Source organism: Talpa europaea (assembly GCF_964194135.1).
Source record: "Talpa europaea genome assembly, chromosome: 10".
NCBI lineage: Eukaryota > Metazoa > Chordata > Mammalia > Eulipotyphla > Talpidae > Talpa > Talpa europaea.
The window spans coordinates 41,812,097-41,826,282 of record NC_140077.1 but is presented as its reverse complement, the minus strand read 5'-3'; the positions used below and the strand labels follow the sequence as shown (position 1 = coordinate 41,826,282).

General features: G+C 38.2%; 1 protein-coding gene across 2 annotated transcripts in view; it reads right to left on the bottom strand.

Annotated features, from left to right (window-relative positions):
• Window positions 1-14,186, bottom strand: part of ASCC1 (activating signal cointegrator 1 complex subunit 1) — a gene marked incomplete at its 3' end in the record, with an annotated part of 88,747 nt that overhangs the window by 24,115 nt on the left and 50,446 nt on the right. For both annotated transcript variants that reach the window (XM_084245892.1, XM_084245893.1), the window contains 2 exons: window positions 7,856-7,980; window positions 3,041-3,126 (listed from right to left, as the gene is read on the bottom strand). In XM_084245892.1, the coding sequence (XP_084102018.1) occupies window positions 3,041-3,126; window positions 7,856-7,980 (211 nt within the window). The remainder of the gene's footprint in view (window positions 1-3,040; window positions 3,127-7,855; window positions 7,981-14,186) is intronic.

The following is a 14,186-nucleotide window of genomic DNA, read 5'->3' as shown; positions in this document are numbered from 1 at the left end:
TAGCTATTAATATGCTGTCCACATGTTTGGGATCCTTAACAACCAGAGTTAACCTTTCTGTTTACTCCAAGTCAGTTCTTACCTTGTTAATGAAACTGATTTTTTTCTTTCTAATCATAATAATTTTATCTAGTTTTAAAAAAGTTATATATATATATATATATATAATCCATTGGTTTTCTGAATTTTTTTTCCCTAAGAATTTTAGGGGTGATGGATTCTCATATTCTATTTAAGAAAGACATGTTCATTTGTGATAATTCCAAAAAGTAGGTTATTATAGCTACCTTTTATGTGTTTGGGGGGGAATTGCTGGAGGCAATATTTTACCTTTATTCTTGTTTTTTTTTTTAAAAAAAAAGATTTATTCTTAAAAAGTTAATTCCTTTGCACACAGGTGAAGGATTATATTTATATTTTCTGGAGCTAATGATTAAAAAGCAAAATATTGGAACTATATCAAAAGACAATTTGTTATAAGTGTCTGTGTTCAAAGGCACTTCTCCATACTTAAAACTCACCCCCATCACTTTACATTGTAATTGTCTAGTAGCCATTTGCACCCTAAAAAATAAGTAGCTCGTAGAAGGTAGGATTATATCACAATGACCATTTTATCTGCAGGCACATGGTCTGGCAGTGGTATATAGTCAATAAGTATTTCATTGGTGTTAATTTTATATTCAATTCAAAAGTCTAATTTTTCACTAGTCACAATTTTAGTTAGACTAACTCACATATCCACTGCCCCAACATTTATTAAGCGAGTTTTAATCCAACATTATCATAGTTCAAAAAGATATGCCCAATTTCTGACACCTAATGATCTGTTCCTAAATAGTGAGCATCTTCATGGGAGGCAACAGAAACAATATTAATTTATCAGTTTTGAATCTTTTTGTTCTGATTGAGCCTCTCCTACTCACTAGTGGCAATCTTTGGCCAAGTCACTTTAACCACATTGGATCCTGTGTCCTAAATCATTTAGTGGGAAAATGGATTAAATAAATCATCTCCAACTATCTAGCTGGGTCCAGCCTTAAAACTCTGATCAGGCATGAATCTGTAAGAGTACTACTGATAAAGCAAACCCTGTCAACACTAGAGGGAGCCACATTCTTGTCATCACTAGGGATAGTTAGGAAGATTTCAAGGCAAAGCATCTTTAAATGGAAAACTGACTTTATAGGATGAGAGAAATTAAGTATCAAGAGAGAGGTCCATATTCAAACAGCCACCCCATCATCTCTCTCTCATAGATATCAGAGCACCTCACACTTGACTTGCTGCAGGATTAGCTTTTGGGCTTTAATTCTAATTCTAAAAGAACCAAGTTGGCTCGAGTCATTTCTACAGATTTATTTCCCCATTCAATCTACTTTATTTCATAATCAAATTAACAGCAACAAAATATAAAGTAATCAATGCTATTATCGGGAAATTCCTGAGGAAATGTGATAGAGGAGAAAGAGCCGTATCACACTGAAGCTGTGATCTAAGATCAGTAGAGTTAACTGAAATTTAATTAATTAGCAGGCCTGCCAATCTAACCCAAAGCTACCACAGCTATTTTATTTTATTTTATTTTAAGATTTATTTAATTATACAAGAACTGGGGTACAGGTCAGATGGGCGGGAGGATGAGAGGATTCACCAGAGATAGAGTGGGGAACAGAACAGGCAGACGGATCCAAGACACTGTAAGGGGAGCAGCAGGAGAGGCAGGAGAGGTCTGCCTTGCGCCATGTGGGTATTTTAGAAAAAATAAAACTACACAAAAGAGGGACAATATTGAGGAAAAGAAAGAATCAACATAGCTCTACATTGGGGAAGAGGAATGCCTATCCAAGCAAATGGCAATCACAACCCTCTTGGGTTCTGCTCACATTAAGAATCTGGCAAAAGGGGGCCTCCCTGGTGGCACAAGGGATTAAGAAGCAACCTATGAAGCTGTGCGCAGCCACTGCAGCATGAGTTCGATTCCCCAGCCGGCCACGGAGGTGACCCATATGGCTCAGCAGACCTCTCCTAACTCGCCCGCTGTTCCCCTCAGCAGTGTATTTCAGTTAGTTTGCCTGTTCTGCTCCCCACTCTGTCTCTGGTGAATCCTCTCACCCGCCACTCCGCATCTGTGGTCTATACCCCAGTTCTTGTATGCATAAATAAATAAATCTTTAAAAAAAAAAAAAGACTCTGGCAAGAAAACTGTCAAGTGACAAGATAAGGGTAGGGAAGAAAAAATGAGAAAGAATTTCTAAAGTTAAAGCTTATTTAGAAGTTATTTTATACACACACACATATACACACACACAGTCCCAACTCCAAAAAACATCCATGAGCTTGAAAATGTATACCCTAAACTGTTATAGCACAGTGAAGTGAAGAAGAAAAAAAACCCTCTTCAATGATACCAACTTATGTTTCTTTTTGCCCAGAGGCACAAAGCCATGTTAACAAGATGGAGAGGGCATAAACCAAGGATATTACATAATGTGCTCTGTGTAAGAAAGATAAATTCAATCCTGAAGAGCCTCTTGTATTTAAATTTCATAGATTAACACGCATAAAGCAAATTCTCAGTAGTTTGAAATGGACCATCTATTTTTTAGGACATGGCCTGTTCCTGAGTGAAAATAGATTATAAAGCAACTTTGAAGAGTGACTTTGTGGAAGAAGAAAAAAATCTACTAGAACAAGAAAAACAATTCTTTTTCACTGAAAAATGCAAACTTAGGTCTCCAGAGGTAAAACACAGAGTTAAAACTCACCAGGTTAGATCAAATTATACCTCTGGATTGAAGTAGTTAGGAAACTTGTTTCTTATTTCAAGTACTCCAGAGAAACTACGCATCTTTAACAGAGTCATAAAGGTTTCTCTTTTCTTTTAGGGTATTAAAGAAAGTTTTTCTAAACAGCGTTTTCCATCTTTGTAGGAAACATAAAGAAAATATACTTTATTGCTAAAAGGAGAACAACTTGTTTCCTTCCCTTATTGGGGACACATACCAAAGATTTCCCATTCAGTCTGCTTCATACTGACCTTTAATATGTTTCGGCCATCAAATGATTCTCTTTCCTTGAAGATATATTTGCCATCTGCTGTATAGAGATTGTATCTGCCTTCAGCTGTAAATATTCCAAAGATAATGTTAGAACAGAAGCTGGGTTATTTATCTATTTATTTTAGATTTCTATAGGTCAACTAGAAAAATTTTCACTGTTATGGAAAGTGATTATGTAGAGGGAAAAACATCAGTCTGTGGGTCAAGAGATCCAGGGGCTAGTCGCAATTTTGTCATCAACTCATTCAATACACATTTATTCATTCAACATTGTCCAAGTACCCACTGCACATTAACAAAGTAACTGGCTATGTTGTTAGGCAAATTATGTCTCCTCTGTGGACCTCAGTTCCTCATTTACAAAATTAGAGGTTAAGATTAGGTGATCTCCAAAGCTGCTTGTAATCTAAAACTCTAAGACTTTATATAAACTACATGCATTTTTAAATAGTTCACACATTAACTAGTCAAAAACGCTGACAACCATGCTTTTGGTCAATTTAAGGATGCCCTCCAAATGAGAAAGGTCCCTTTAGTTGCAACATACAGACATTCTACACTAAAATGTAGCAAATCTATGACTTTAGCCTTATGAAAACTGCACTCTAATTCCTTTAGTTAATTTAGCTTGCTTATTCCAAAACAAGTTTCCTTAAAGTATAGCAAGAAGAAGGATATGGATAAGGGGAAAGAAAAAGCAAACTTCTTATTCCATGTCCTTTTCAATATTCAAAGCATCATCAAGAATTATTTAACTCAGAATATTTTTTGAAACATCAGCCATGTGAAATGATTACAGCCACTTTGGAAAACAGCCAGATAGGACAGTTCCTCACAAAGTTAAACACAGTTAACATATGATTCACTCTTAAGTATATACCCAAAAGAAATGAAAACATGCCCACAGGAAACCTTGTATTTAAATGTCACAGCAATGGTATTATTCATAAGCATCAAAAAACGGAATCAAAACAACACCACAAATGTCCATCAACTGACTGAAGTATGGATAAATAAAATGTTGTATATCCATATTCAGCAATAAAAAGGAATGAAGTATGACATGTGCTATATAACATGAGTGAACCTTGTAAACATCCTACTAAGTGAAAGAAAAAAATCACATATTACATGATTCTATTTATATGAAAATTCAGAAAAGGCAAATTCATAGGACAGAAAATAGAGTAATGGTGCATAAGACTGACGGTTAAAGGAAAATGGGAAATCACTACCAGTGTGTGTATGTTTTCTTTTGGGGGTAATGAAAATGTCTAAATTTGATTGTGGGAAACATGATCCAGCAATTCCACTCCTAGTTATATACCCAAACAATAAAAAAAATACTGATTTGAAGGGAAATATTGTACACCTATGTTTACTGTAGCATTATTTACAATAGTCAAACTATGGAAACTCGTAAGCGCTCCAAAATAAATGAATGGATCAGGAAGATGTGGTGTATATATATACAAACACACACACACACACACACACACACACAATGGAATACTACTGAGCTATTAAAAAAGATAAACCTTTGTCATTTGTTACAACATGGATGGAACTGCAGGGGATTAAGCTATGAAGTAAGTTGGAAAGTGTCACTTATATGTGGAATATAGAAAAATAAAACAAAGGGTCAGATAAAGTCAAACTAATAACAAACCCAAGAAATCTGACAGTAGACTGAAACTACCAGAGAGATGGGGAGGAGGAGTGAGAACAAAGTGGGGTGGGAGCACAATGGACTATGGGTACTTTGGTGGTGGGTGCAACAGAGTAACAATACCTGAAGGGTGGGAGATCCTAGACCTCTAAAATACAAACAATGCTATAAACCACTATGACCTCAATAAAAAAAATTAACTGATTGTGGTAATGTCTATATAACTCAAATCATTGAATTTTATACTTTGAATTAGTGAGTCATACAACACACAAATTATATCTCAATATATGAAGATGTTATATTTTAAATATCTAAGTAGGAAAGGATAATAATAGACTGTGAACTCTGAACATTTTCTTATATGAAGCTCTAGGGCTAATTGAACAGAAATCGGGGATTTATAAAATTTAGAAGATACAGATTCCTAAGCAATTCAACTCTTTTATGTCAAGAGGGTAGTTAATAATGGGGTATGGTATAGTTGTGAGTGCGCTGAACTAAGATTTAAGGAGTAGAACAGATAGAATGTACCACTAATAGCATTAACTGTATGATAAAATTCTTCCTATACCTGCACTGTGCAAAACTAGTAGCACTTGCCACATGTGATTATTTAAATTTAAATTTAATTTGGTTAAATTAAAAGCTCTCTTTCTCAGTCTCACTGGCTACCTTCAATTGCTCGAAAACCACATGTAGAAAGTGGCTATTATAGTGGACATCAAACACATAGAATATTTCTATCACCACAGAAAATTCTAATGAATGGTGCTGTATATGATATATCTATTGAACCAATGAATTCAGAATACACTCCAGAGTTCTGAAACTACCTCTACATAATGATGCACATCACTCCTGGGATCTAACTTGGTTTCCAAAATTAAAATTGTCCAAAACAAAATAAATACCATACCCTCCTTAAAATGTTCCCACTAGACAAGCTACATTATAATATGTAAATATCAAATATTCCAATATTCTGCAACACTACTATTCAAATAAAAGAAATGTATTCCATCACAACAAATCTAGAGCTCTGGATACAATTAACTACCCACTCAAGAGTCTGTAGGCTTTGATTGGGTCATTTTAATGTTTTTTGATCTCAGAGTTCCTACAGATATGAGGCATTCATGATGCAAGGGAGCGGGCAGGAGCGGAGAGGGTGAAAACATTGGCGGGGGGGAAGAGCACAAGGGAATATGGTAATGGACTATGGGTGCTTTGGTGGTGGGAGAACTACAGTGACCACAAATGAGAGGAGAAATCATATATTGTCCAAAAATTAATAAAAAAATTTAAAGTAAAGTGACTTACTTTTAAAAGTCTTCAATAGGGCCTCCCCAGTGGCGCAGCGGTTGAGCACTGGGTTGCGAAGCTGCCCGCAGCCTCTGCAGCGCCGGTTCGATCCCCGGCTGCTCCCCGGCCACCGGAGGAGGGTCCCACATGGCGCGCAGACCTCTCCTGCTGCCCGCTGCTCCCCTCAGCAGTGTACCTGGGTCCTTCTGCCTGCTCTGCTCCCTGCTCTGGCTCTGGTGAATTCTCTCACCCTCCCGCGCTTCTGACTGTACCCGGTGCTTGTATAAATAAAGAAATAAATACATAAATAAATAAATAATAAAAAAGAGTGAATCTCTCAAAGATTTAAAATAAATAAATAAATAAATAAATAAAAGTCTTCAATAAAATACAATTTAGAATCACTAAACATTAAGGGAACTAAAAATTGGACAGCTGATAATAGCTGTTAGTCTGATAATTAGTCTGATAATAGCTCTAATAACCAAATGGGGTTAATATAGATGATTTTATTTTATTTATTTATTTTTTTTAATAGAGGCATGTTTTCTTTCTTTCTTTATTTGTTTGTTTATACATGCACTGGGTACAGTCAGAAGCGCGGGAGGGTGAGAGAATTCACCAGAGGCAGAGCGGGGAGCAGAGCAGGCAGAAGGACCGAAGTACACTGCTGAGGGGAGCAGCGGGCGGCAGGAGAGGTCTGCGCGCCATGCGGGACCCTCCTCCGGTGGCCGGGAAGCAGCCGGGGATCGAACCGGCGCCGCAGAGGCCGCGGGCAGCTTCGCAACCCAGCGCTCAACCGCTGCGCCACCGGGGAGGCCCTTAATATAGATGATTTTAAATTGGGATCTCTGGTATATATCTGAGAGAAATTAAAAGAGGTACCCTGACCAAAAAAAGACATGTAAACTATCCTAAATTCTAATTCTGCAAATAGTATATGGGTTCAAGTTCAGATGGAATACTCTTCCAATCTAGACTTTCTTAAACCAAGGTCAGGGCCCTAACAAAGGAAATAAAACATGAATATGGGATTTTGGTACTGGTATATTTTAAATAAGTTTTGGAAGAAGAAGCTGTATGTAAATTCAATGTGTGGTTCCTGATTAGATGCTTAATATGCTAGAAAAACTTTCACTTGGGGGTTGGGAGCTGGAAGAAAAGAAAAATATATTTTAAGATGTAGATCATTATCCCAAATCAAGGGTTAAAACAATGTATGAACACTCAAGAGTCCATGAGGGGAAAAAAACTATTATTTTTAAACAAGGTTTCTCAACCTCGGTGCTAATAACATTTTGGGCCAAATATTTCTTTGTTGGGGCGGGGGGGGGGGGCTGTGCTGTGCACTGTAGAACAATGAGCAGCATCCCTGGCTTCTACCCACAAGGTGCTAGCAGCAACCTGCCCCCTTGACTGTGACAACCAAAAAAACATCCCCAGGCAATCCCAATGTTCTCTGGGAGGCAAAATTGTCCCTAGCTGAGAATCACTGATCTAACATTTATTTTCATTAACTGATTTTCTTTTCTTTTTTAAAAAAAAGCTACCAAGTATTATATGGGCCATACTTACACTACAATAATTACTGTTTGTGTAAAATTTATCTGGGCAGCCTGTATTTCTATTTGTTAAATCTGACAGTACTAGTGACTAAAATAAAAGATTTGGAAAGCCACGATCCAATGCTAGATATGTCTCTGCCCACTTTCAGTGTGCTCATCATAACAAGTCAATAGATCTGAAAAAGAAGATCTCTCAAGAGATTCGTGGAAAGTCAGGGATCATAAACAATGCTACAGTTCTATGGAGGACTTACCATTGGGGTCTTTTCTGAGTAGAGTATTCATGACTGTAGCATGGAGTTTCACACTATTCCACTCTTTCACCATTAATCCAGAAGCCTGAAAACGTTCCAGAACCCGATCAACTAATTCCTGCAGTCTACAGAAATTGAAGAAAAAGTACAGATATCTTAGGAAACTCCTAAAACCCTAATTAATAATTCAGCAATGTTTATGGAGCATCTGCTACGGGTAAGTCACTGTACAAGGCTCTGCATGATAAGAGGAAAAAGGCCATAGTGTCAATTATAATAGAATTCAGAATCTTTTTAAGAAGAAAGACATGGAAACAAATAACAGTATACAACATCATAATGAATGGTAAGGGATTGATCAACTACATAGGAGGGCCAGGTTTTCACAGCACGTTTAAACATGGTCTTGAAGGAACACAGAAAATCATCTTGGGAATAGGGGTCAAAAAGTCAGTCTCAAGAGGGAATTGCCCAAAAGGAAGAGCTTTTTGTATTGGCTTATCCAGTTACAGAACCAAATGCTACTATGGTTAATGAGTTTCTGCCAAGATCAAATAAATCTGGTAAATTTGCTCAAATAAGAAGGAACGTGACTATGAAAGCTCCAGTAGTCTTGATTACCATGCCAATGTTTTAATGAGGTGGAGGTGTAGCACCAATGAAGACAACCACATGGAAAATCCATAGGCTGCATGGCTGATTCCCTATATGGACGCCTGGTGGCTCTAAGCACTAAGGGTTCTCCAATGGTTGAGTAATATCTCCATGATGGCCATTCATTCTAATAGCTCTAACAGAACCAATTCTAACCCAAAACCTTTTTATTCTATTCATGTGTTTTGATCATCATATTAAAGAACCCCCTTCAACATTTCTTATAAGGCTGGCCTTGTAGTAACCTCATTCAGAATTTTTTTCCTCTGGAAAACTTCAGTTTTGAAGAACACCTTTGCTGACTGTGATAATGAGGGGTTGTTATAATGGCAGACCTCAGAAAGCAGTCTCGTCTGTGACCACCCACTCATTTAATGGTAAAGATGAACCTATGGCTTTTGCATAATATGCCAAAACACCCACCATGGAGCCTGGAAAAGCACTCACTGAACACCGGTGCTGACTTGAATGTGCACATCAAATGACAGAGCAGTGCACTTGGTGAAGAGTGCAAGGAGCCTACACCTTTAAAAAAAAAAAAAAAAAAAGACTCATGCATACAAGAACTTGGGTATGGGCCAGAGGTGGGGGGGGCAGGGTGTTTGTGTGTGTGTGTGTGTGTGTGTGTGTGTGTGTGTATTCACCAGAGACAGAGTGGGGAACAGAACAGGCGGACTGAATGAAATACACTGCTGAGGGGAACAGCGGGTGAGACAGGAGAGGTCTGCTGCGCCATGTGTCACCTCCCTGGCAGGGGAGCAAACTCATGTTGCAGTAGCTGGCAATAGCTTGACAGTGCTGAGACTTAACCCCTTGAGCCACCAGGGAGGCCCAGCCTACACCTTTTAACCTTTCCCTTAGCCTTTTCTGAGATTTGTGTTGCATGCTAATTGACTTCCCTGGATCAAAATAATCTTATACTCGACACCATAAATAGATTTCACATTTTTTAGGTTTTACATTTTTGATGTATTAGGAACAGTGTTTGTGTCAAATACTGCTCCTTCTCTTGTATGCCAATAGCCCTGGGATATTTGCAGAGCTCATGAATCTTCCATTGCTTTCTAGGCTGAGATTTTGTGGTAAGCACTGTGGCCAGTGAGTGGTATGTCCTCAGAGCAGGCCTGGATGGGTTTGTTTTATGTGTGATATGGGCTCCAAGTGGACTGCAGCCTCTGGTACCTTCCCCCTTTGTTACCTTTCACTCACTTAGATGTGGGCAAAATCACCCTTTTCTGTATATGCTGCTGCAAGAAGGAATTAGTTTAGAAACTGAATTAGAAGAACAAAAGATTCTCTTCCTTTTCATGCTTTTTATGTTCCAAAGTTCCAAATTAATCTTCTTAAGGTTCTCTTTTCTTTGTCTTAATTGTTTTAACTAAACACTGTCTACTAACCAAAGAATACTTTTAACACGAGTAAGCCATAATTAATAATAAAATAAATAGCCATGTCCCTACCATCCACCTTCTAAATAGAACACAGGGCCAGGACTAGGGTGAAGAGCGGTATCTTCCCTGGGCACAAAATTTTAAGGGGTGTCCCCACCAAAACTGTAATAGACAGAAATAATGTTTTCATGCAATATTTTTAAAAGTCAAAATTAGGCCTCCCTGGTGGTGCAAGGGATTAAGGTGCAACCTAAGAAGCTGTCTGCAGCCACTGCAGCACAAGTTCTGTCCCCTGGCCAGCCAGGGAGCAACCCACATGGCGCAGCAGACCTCTCCTGACTCGCCCGCTGCTCCCCTCAGCAGTGTACTTCTGTCAATCTGTCTGTTCTGTCCCCCACTCTGTCTCTGGTGAATCCTCTCAACCCCCACACCTCTAGCCTATACCCCAGTTCTTGTATGCATAAATAATCTTTTTTTAAAAAAGTCAAAATTAATCCCCCCCTAAATCCATGGGGATATCCATGAATAGGCTATCAAAATTCTAAGTGAAGATGAGACCTCTATTACTGAGTTTTCCTTCTGCCTCAGGCTTGGCATGGTATAGAACAGTACAACCTTCTATTCCCTCGGGATGCTCCCCGTCATGGAGACCCCAGTTATTCCCTGCTGTCAGCCAGAGCACATGGGAAAGCCCCATGACCTCAGCACCCCTCAACGCACATTTTCTTATCAGGCTCCTCCACTCAGCAACATGCCAACTACATCTCGGTGCCTTCTGTTCTCTGAGCCCCTCACATCTACCCTGTTTCCTCTACTTTTGCAAATCTTATATCCTTTCAGGTCCAATTCAAATCCCACTTTTCCATGCAGCCCTTTCTAACTACCTTAGTATCCCCACTCCCCTATATCCATGAGCAGTGATTTTTGCCCATCTTTGATACGCTGCCTCACTTACACTGTATGCATTACTTAGTATTCTCACAGATGGTCCTTAACATTATACATTTGTCTGTCTCATCCTCCTACTAGAATATATGCTCCTCAGGAACATGTTATATTTGTCTTCTATCTACCATAATACCATTATACTTGGCTTTTGGCAACTATTGGCTGTGAGTGATTAACTGGTGGATTTGATTGATTAAAATGTGAGAAGTGAATATAAAAAATAAAATACACCTGATCTTGAAGGATCATTAAAGAATCACAGATAAAACCAGGGAAGAAAGGACACTTCAAGCCAAAGAAACAGTATCTGCAAAGCTGTCAAAGTATGCAAGATCATAACTTATTTGTAAAAATGTCAAATATGTGGTATAACTGTAACAAAGTGAGAGAAGAGGGATAGTGAAGATGGATATATAAGCAGTGGTCATATCATGGGAAGCCACAGAAATTTTTTAAAAAGGAATGATGTGGTTAGATGTCCATTTGAAAGCTGATTCTTTAGCAGAGTGGAAATGTTTTAGAAAAGGAAGAGACCAGACCAGTGATACAGCCAGTCTATATTATAGTACAGCTAGAGCAGGACTATAATAGAAATAGCAAACACAGTGTGAAAAGCACTGTTAAGTACTTTTTATCTGTTAAGTCATTTAATCCTCACAGGAAATTATTGTTCCTATTTTACCATTAAGGAACATGAAGGCACAGAGAAGTTAGAAAATGTGGCCAATGTCACAAAACTAGTAAATGGCAGGTGCAAAGTTAGAACCCATGCTGTCTAATTTCAGGCTTTATAAAGTCAATACCATGAACAGGGAACGGATAAAACTCTAAACTATGGCAGAGGCAATCAGAACTGAGACAACTGCACATATTCAAAAGAGCTATGTGAGAGAGAAGCTCGTGCCTTTCATATGGTGGTGTAAGAGAAAGAAAGGGTTGAGACTGACGTTCAAAAGTCTGCCTTAAATGATCAAGTAGGTCACAGACTGAGTGTGTGAACTGATAGAGAAATAATTGCTATTCTTACGTTGCGTTGTTCTGTTTTTCATATGTGGCACAGGGTTTCAGCTAGAAAATGTTGAAGAAAAAGATAAAAATAGAAGCCTAAAGCTCAAGAGAAAAATCTGGGCAAAAGACATAGGTTGGAAGTCATCAGTGCAAAGCCAGTAGTTAAAAGCATAAGATAGATGCAGCCAGTGGGGAGGAAGGATTTGAAGCAAGGCAAAAAAAAAAAGCTAAGGACAGAGTCCTATAGAATATTCCCAGGTCAGGGGGAAAGAAGGGAACCAGCAAAAACAATCAATAAGGATGAGAAACAAGAAAAGGAATACTTCAGAAAGGCTGGAAGGAGAATTACAAGGGGGGAGAAAGGAATAATCAACACAGTACAATACTGTAGAAAACTAAAGTAAGAAAAGGATCAAAAAATGCTACATACTTCTCACAATCAGAATGTTATCAGAGATCTGTGGCAAAGGAATTTACTGGCACACTGGAGATGCAATCCTTGTTAGAGAAGACCAAGGGAAAAGCCAGAGCAAGGAGATGGAGTAAGTACACATTAACTCACCCTTTCAAGAAACTTAAAAGGAAGAAAACAAACTAATGCTTTGGTAATTTGAAGATAGAGTTGAAAGCAGGTTTGTGTTTGAGGAGAAAGAGTTGAAAATGCTTATTGACAAGAGGAAATTATCCAATAAGGAAGAGGAAACTTTTAGACAATGAGGGGATTGACAGAACAGTATCTAAAAGAGGACAGAAGAGCTGATAGCTTAACAGGTGATAAGAAATCAGAGGTGGGCAGAACAAGTCCCTGCCCTTAAGCAACTTACATTCAAGTAAGAGACACAGACAGTAAACAAATACTTGTCCTATATTATTGGGAGGCGCTAAGAGCCATGAAGCAAAGGAAATGGAAAAGTGGGAGGAGAGGCTGGAGTGGGGGAGGGAAGGGAAGTACTACTTTAGACTGGCTGATCAGGGAAGTTCAGAGATAGACAATAGTTCCTAAGGGAACAGCAGTCCAGAGAAAGGTAATAACAAGTACAGACACCTGAGGCAGCATAGGTATAGTGACTGAGAAACAGTAAGAAGCTAGCATATGGAGTGAAACTGAGGAGAAAGTAATGAAGTTGGAGAGGTTGGGAGAATTTTAAAAAGATACATAGGCTCTTATAAGCCATTGTAAGGACTTTAGCTTTCACTCTGAGGGAGGTGGGGAAGTTTTGGAAGGTATTCAGCAGAATGACAAGATCTGACTGGCATTTTATTTTTTTTATATTTTATTTTATATATTTTTTACATCATTTTTCATTTTTGCACAGTGTATGCTTTTTCATCTTGGTTATAGTCCCCATACAATTCCCACCCTCCTTATTTTGACCATAATCCCTCCTTACCCCCCGCCCCCAACAGTGTGCCACTGGCTTATAGTTGCTTGTTGATTTTGATTTTTACTTTATTATGGCATTTTAAATGGAAACCTTTGGCTATTGCGTGGAGGGCACAGGGGTGGAGGTAAGGATGGAAGCAGAAAAGCAGTTAAGAGGCTGTGGCTGCAGGTGGTTGGGGTGGCTGCAATAGAGGTGATGAGAAATGGCAACTTTTCTGATATACTGGACTCGAGTTGAAGGTGGTTCTTTAAGAATTTTTTGTCCTGAATGACTGGATGATTGGATATCAAAGAACATAACACATTCAGGGATTTGTAAGAAGTCTGTAGAGAGGAAAGAGCAATGAAATGGAAAGGCACTCTGAAGCCATGTTATAAAAGGTACAATGGGGCAGGCAAGGTTGGAATCTTATTTAGCAGGCACAGAAAACCAATGAAGTCTGCAAGAAGCAAGATGAAAGATGAACAGGGAGAAAACTAAGGCAAGGAAGTCAGTTAAGAGAGATGCTGTGCTTCTTAATTATTTTTCTGATTACAAAAATAATAAGGACCATTATTGAAAAAAGTGGGAGAATGCAGAAAAACATAAAAAGGAAAACATAACATTACCATCTATACTTAACTTTTTCTTATATAATTTGTCTTTTTCTATATATATATATACATTAATTTAAAAAAGATAAAACATATTTTTTCCATAACTGATTGACTTCACTTAACATACCCTGAATATTTTCCCATGTCATAAAGCACTTTTCCGAAATAACCATTTTAGATACCATTTAGATGAATTTGAACTATCAATGAAAAAGGCAAACCAATAAAATGTTGGTAAGGATGCAGAAAGAGAATTCAAGAACATGACCTTGTCCCCACATTCCTACGGGTAAAATAAAATACATTCATATTGCACATAACTGCTTTTGCAGTTAATCTATTTAATTAA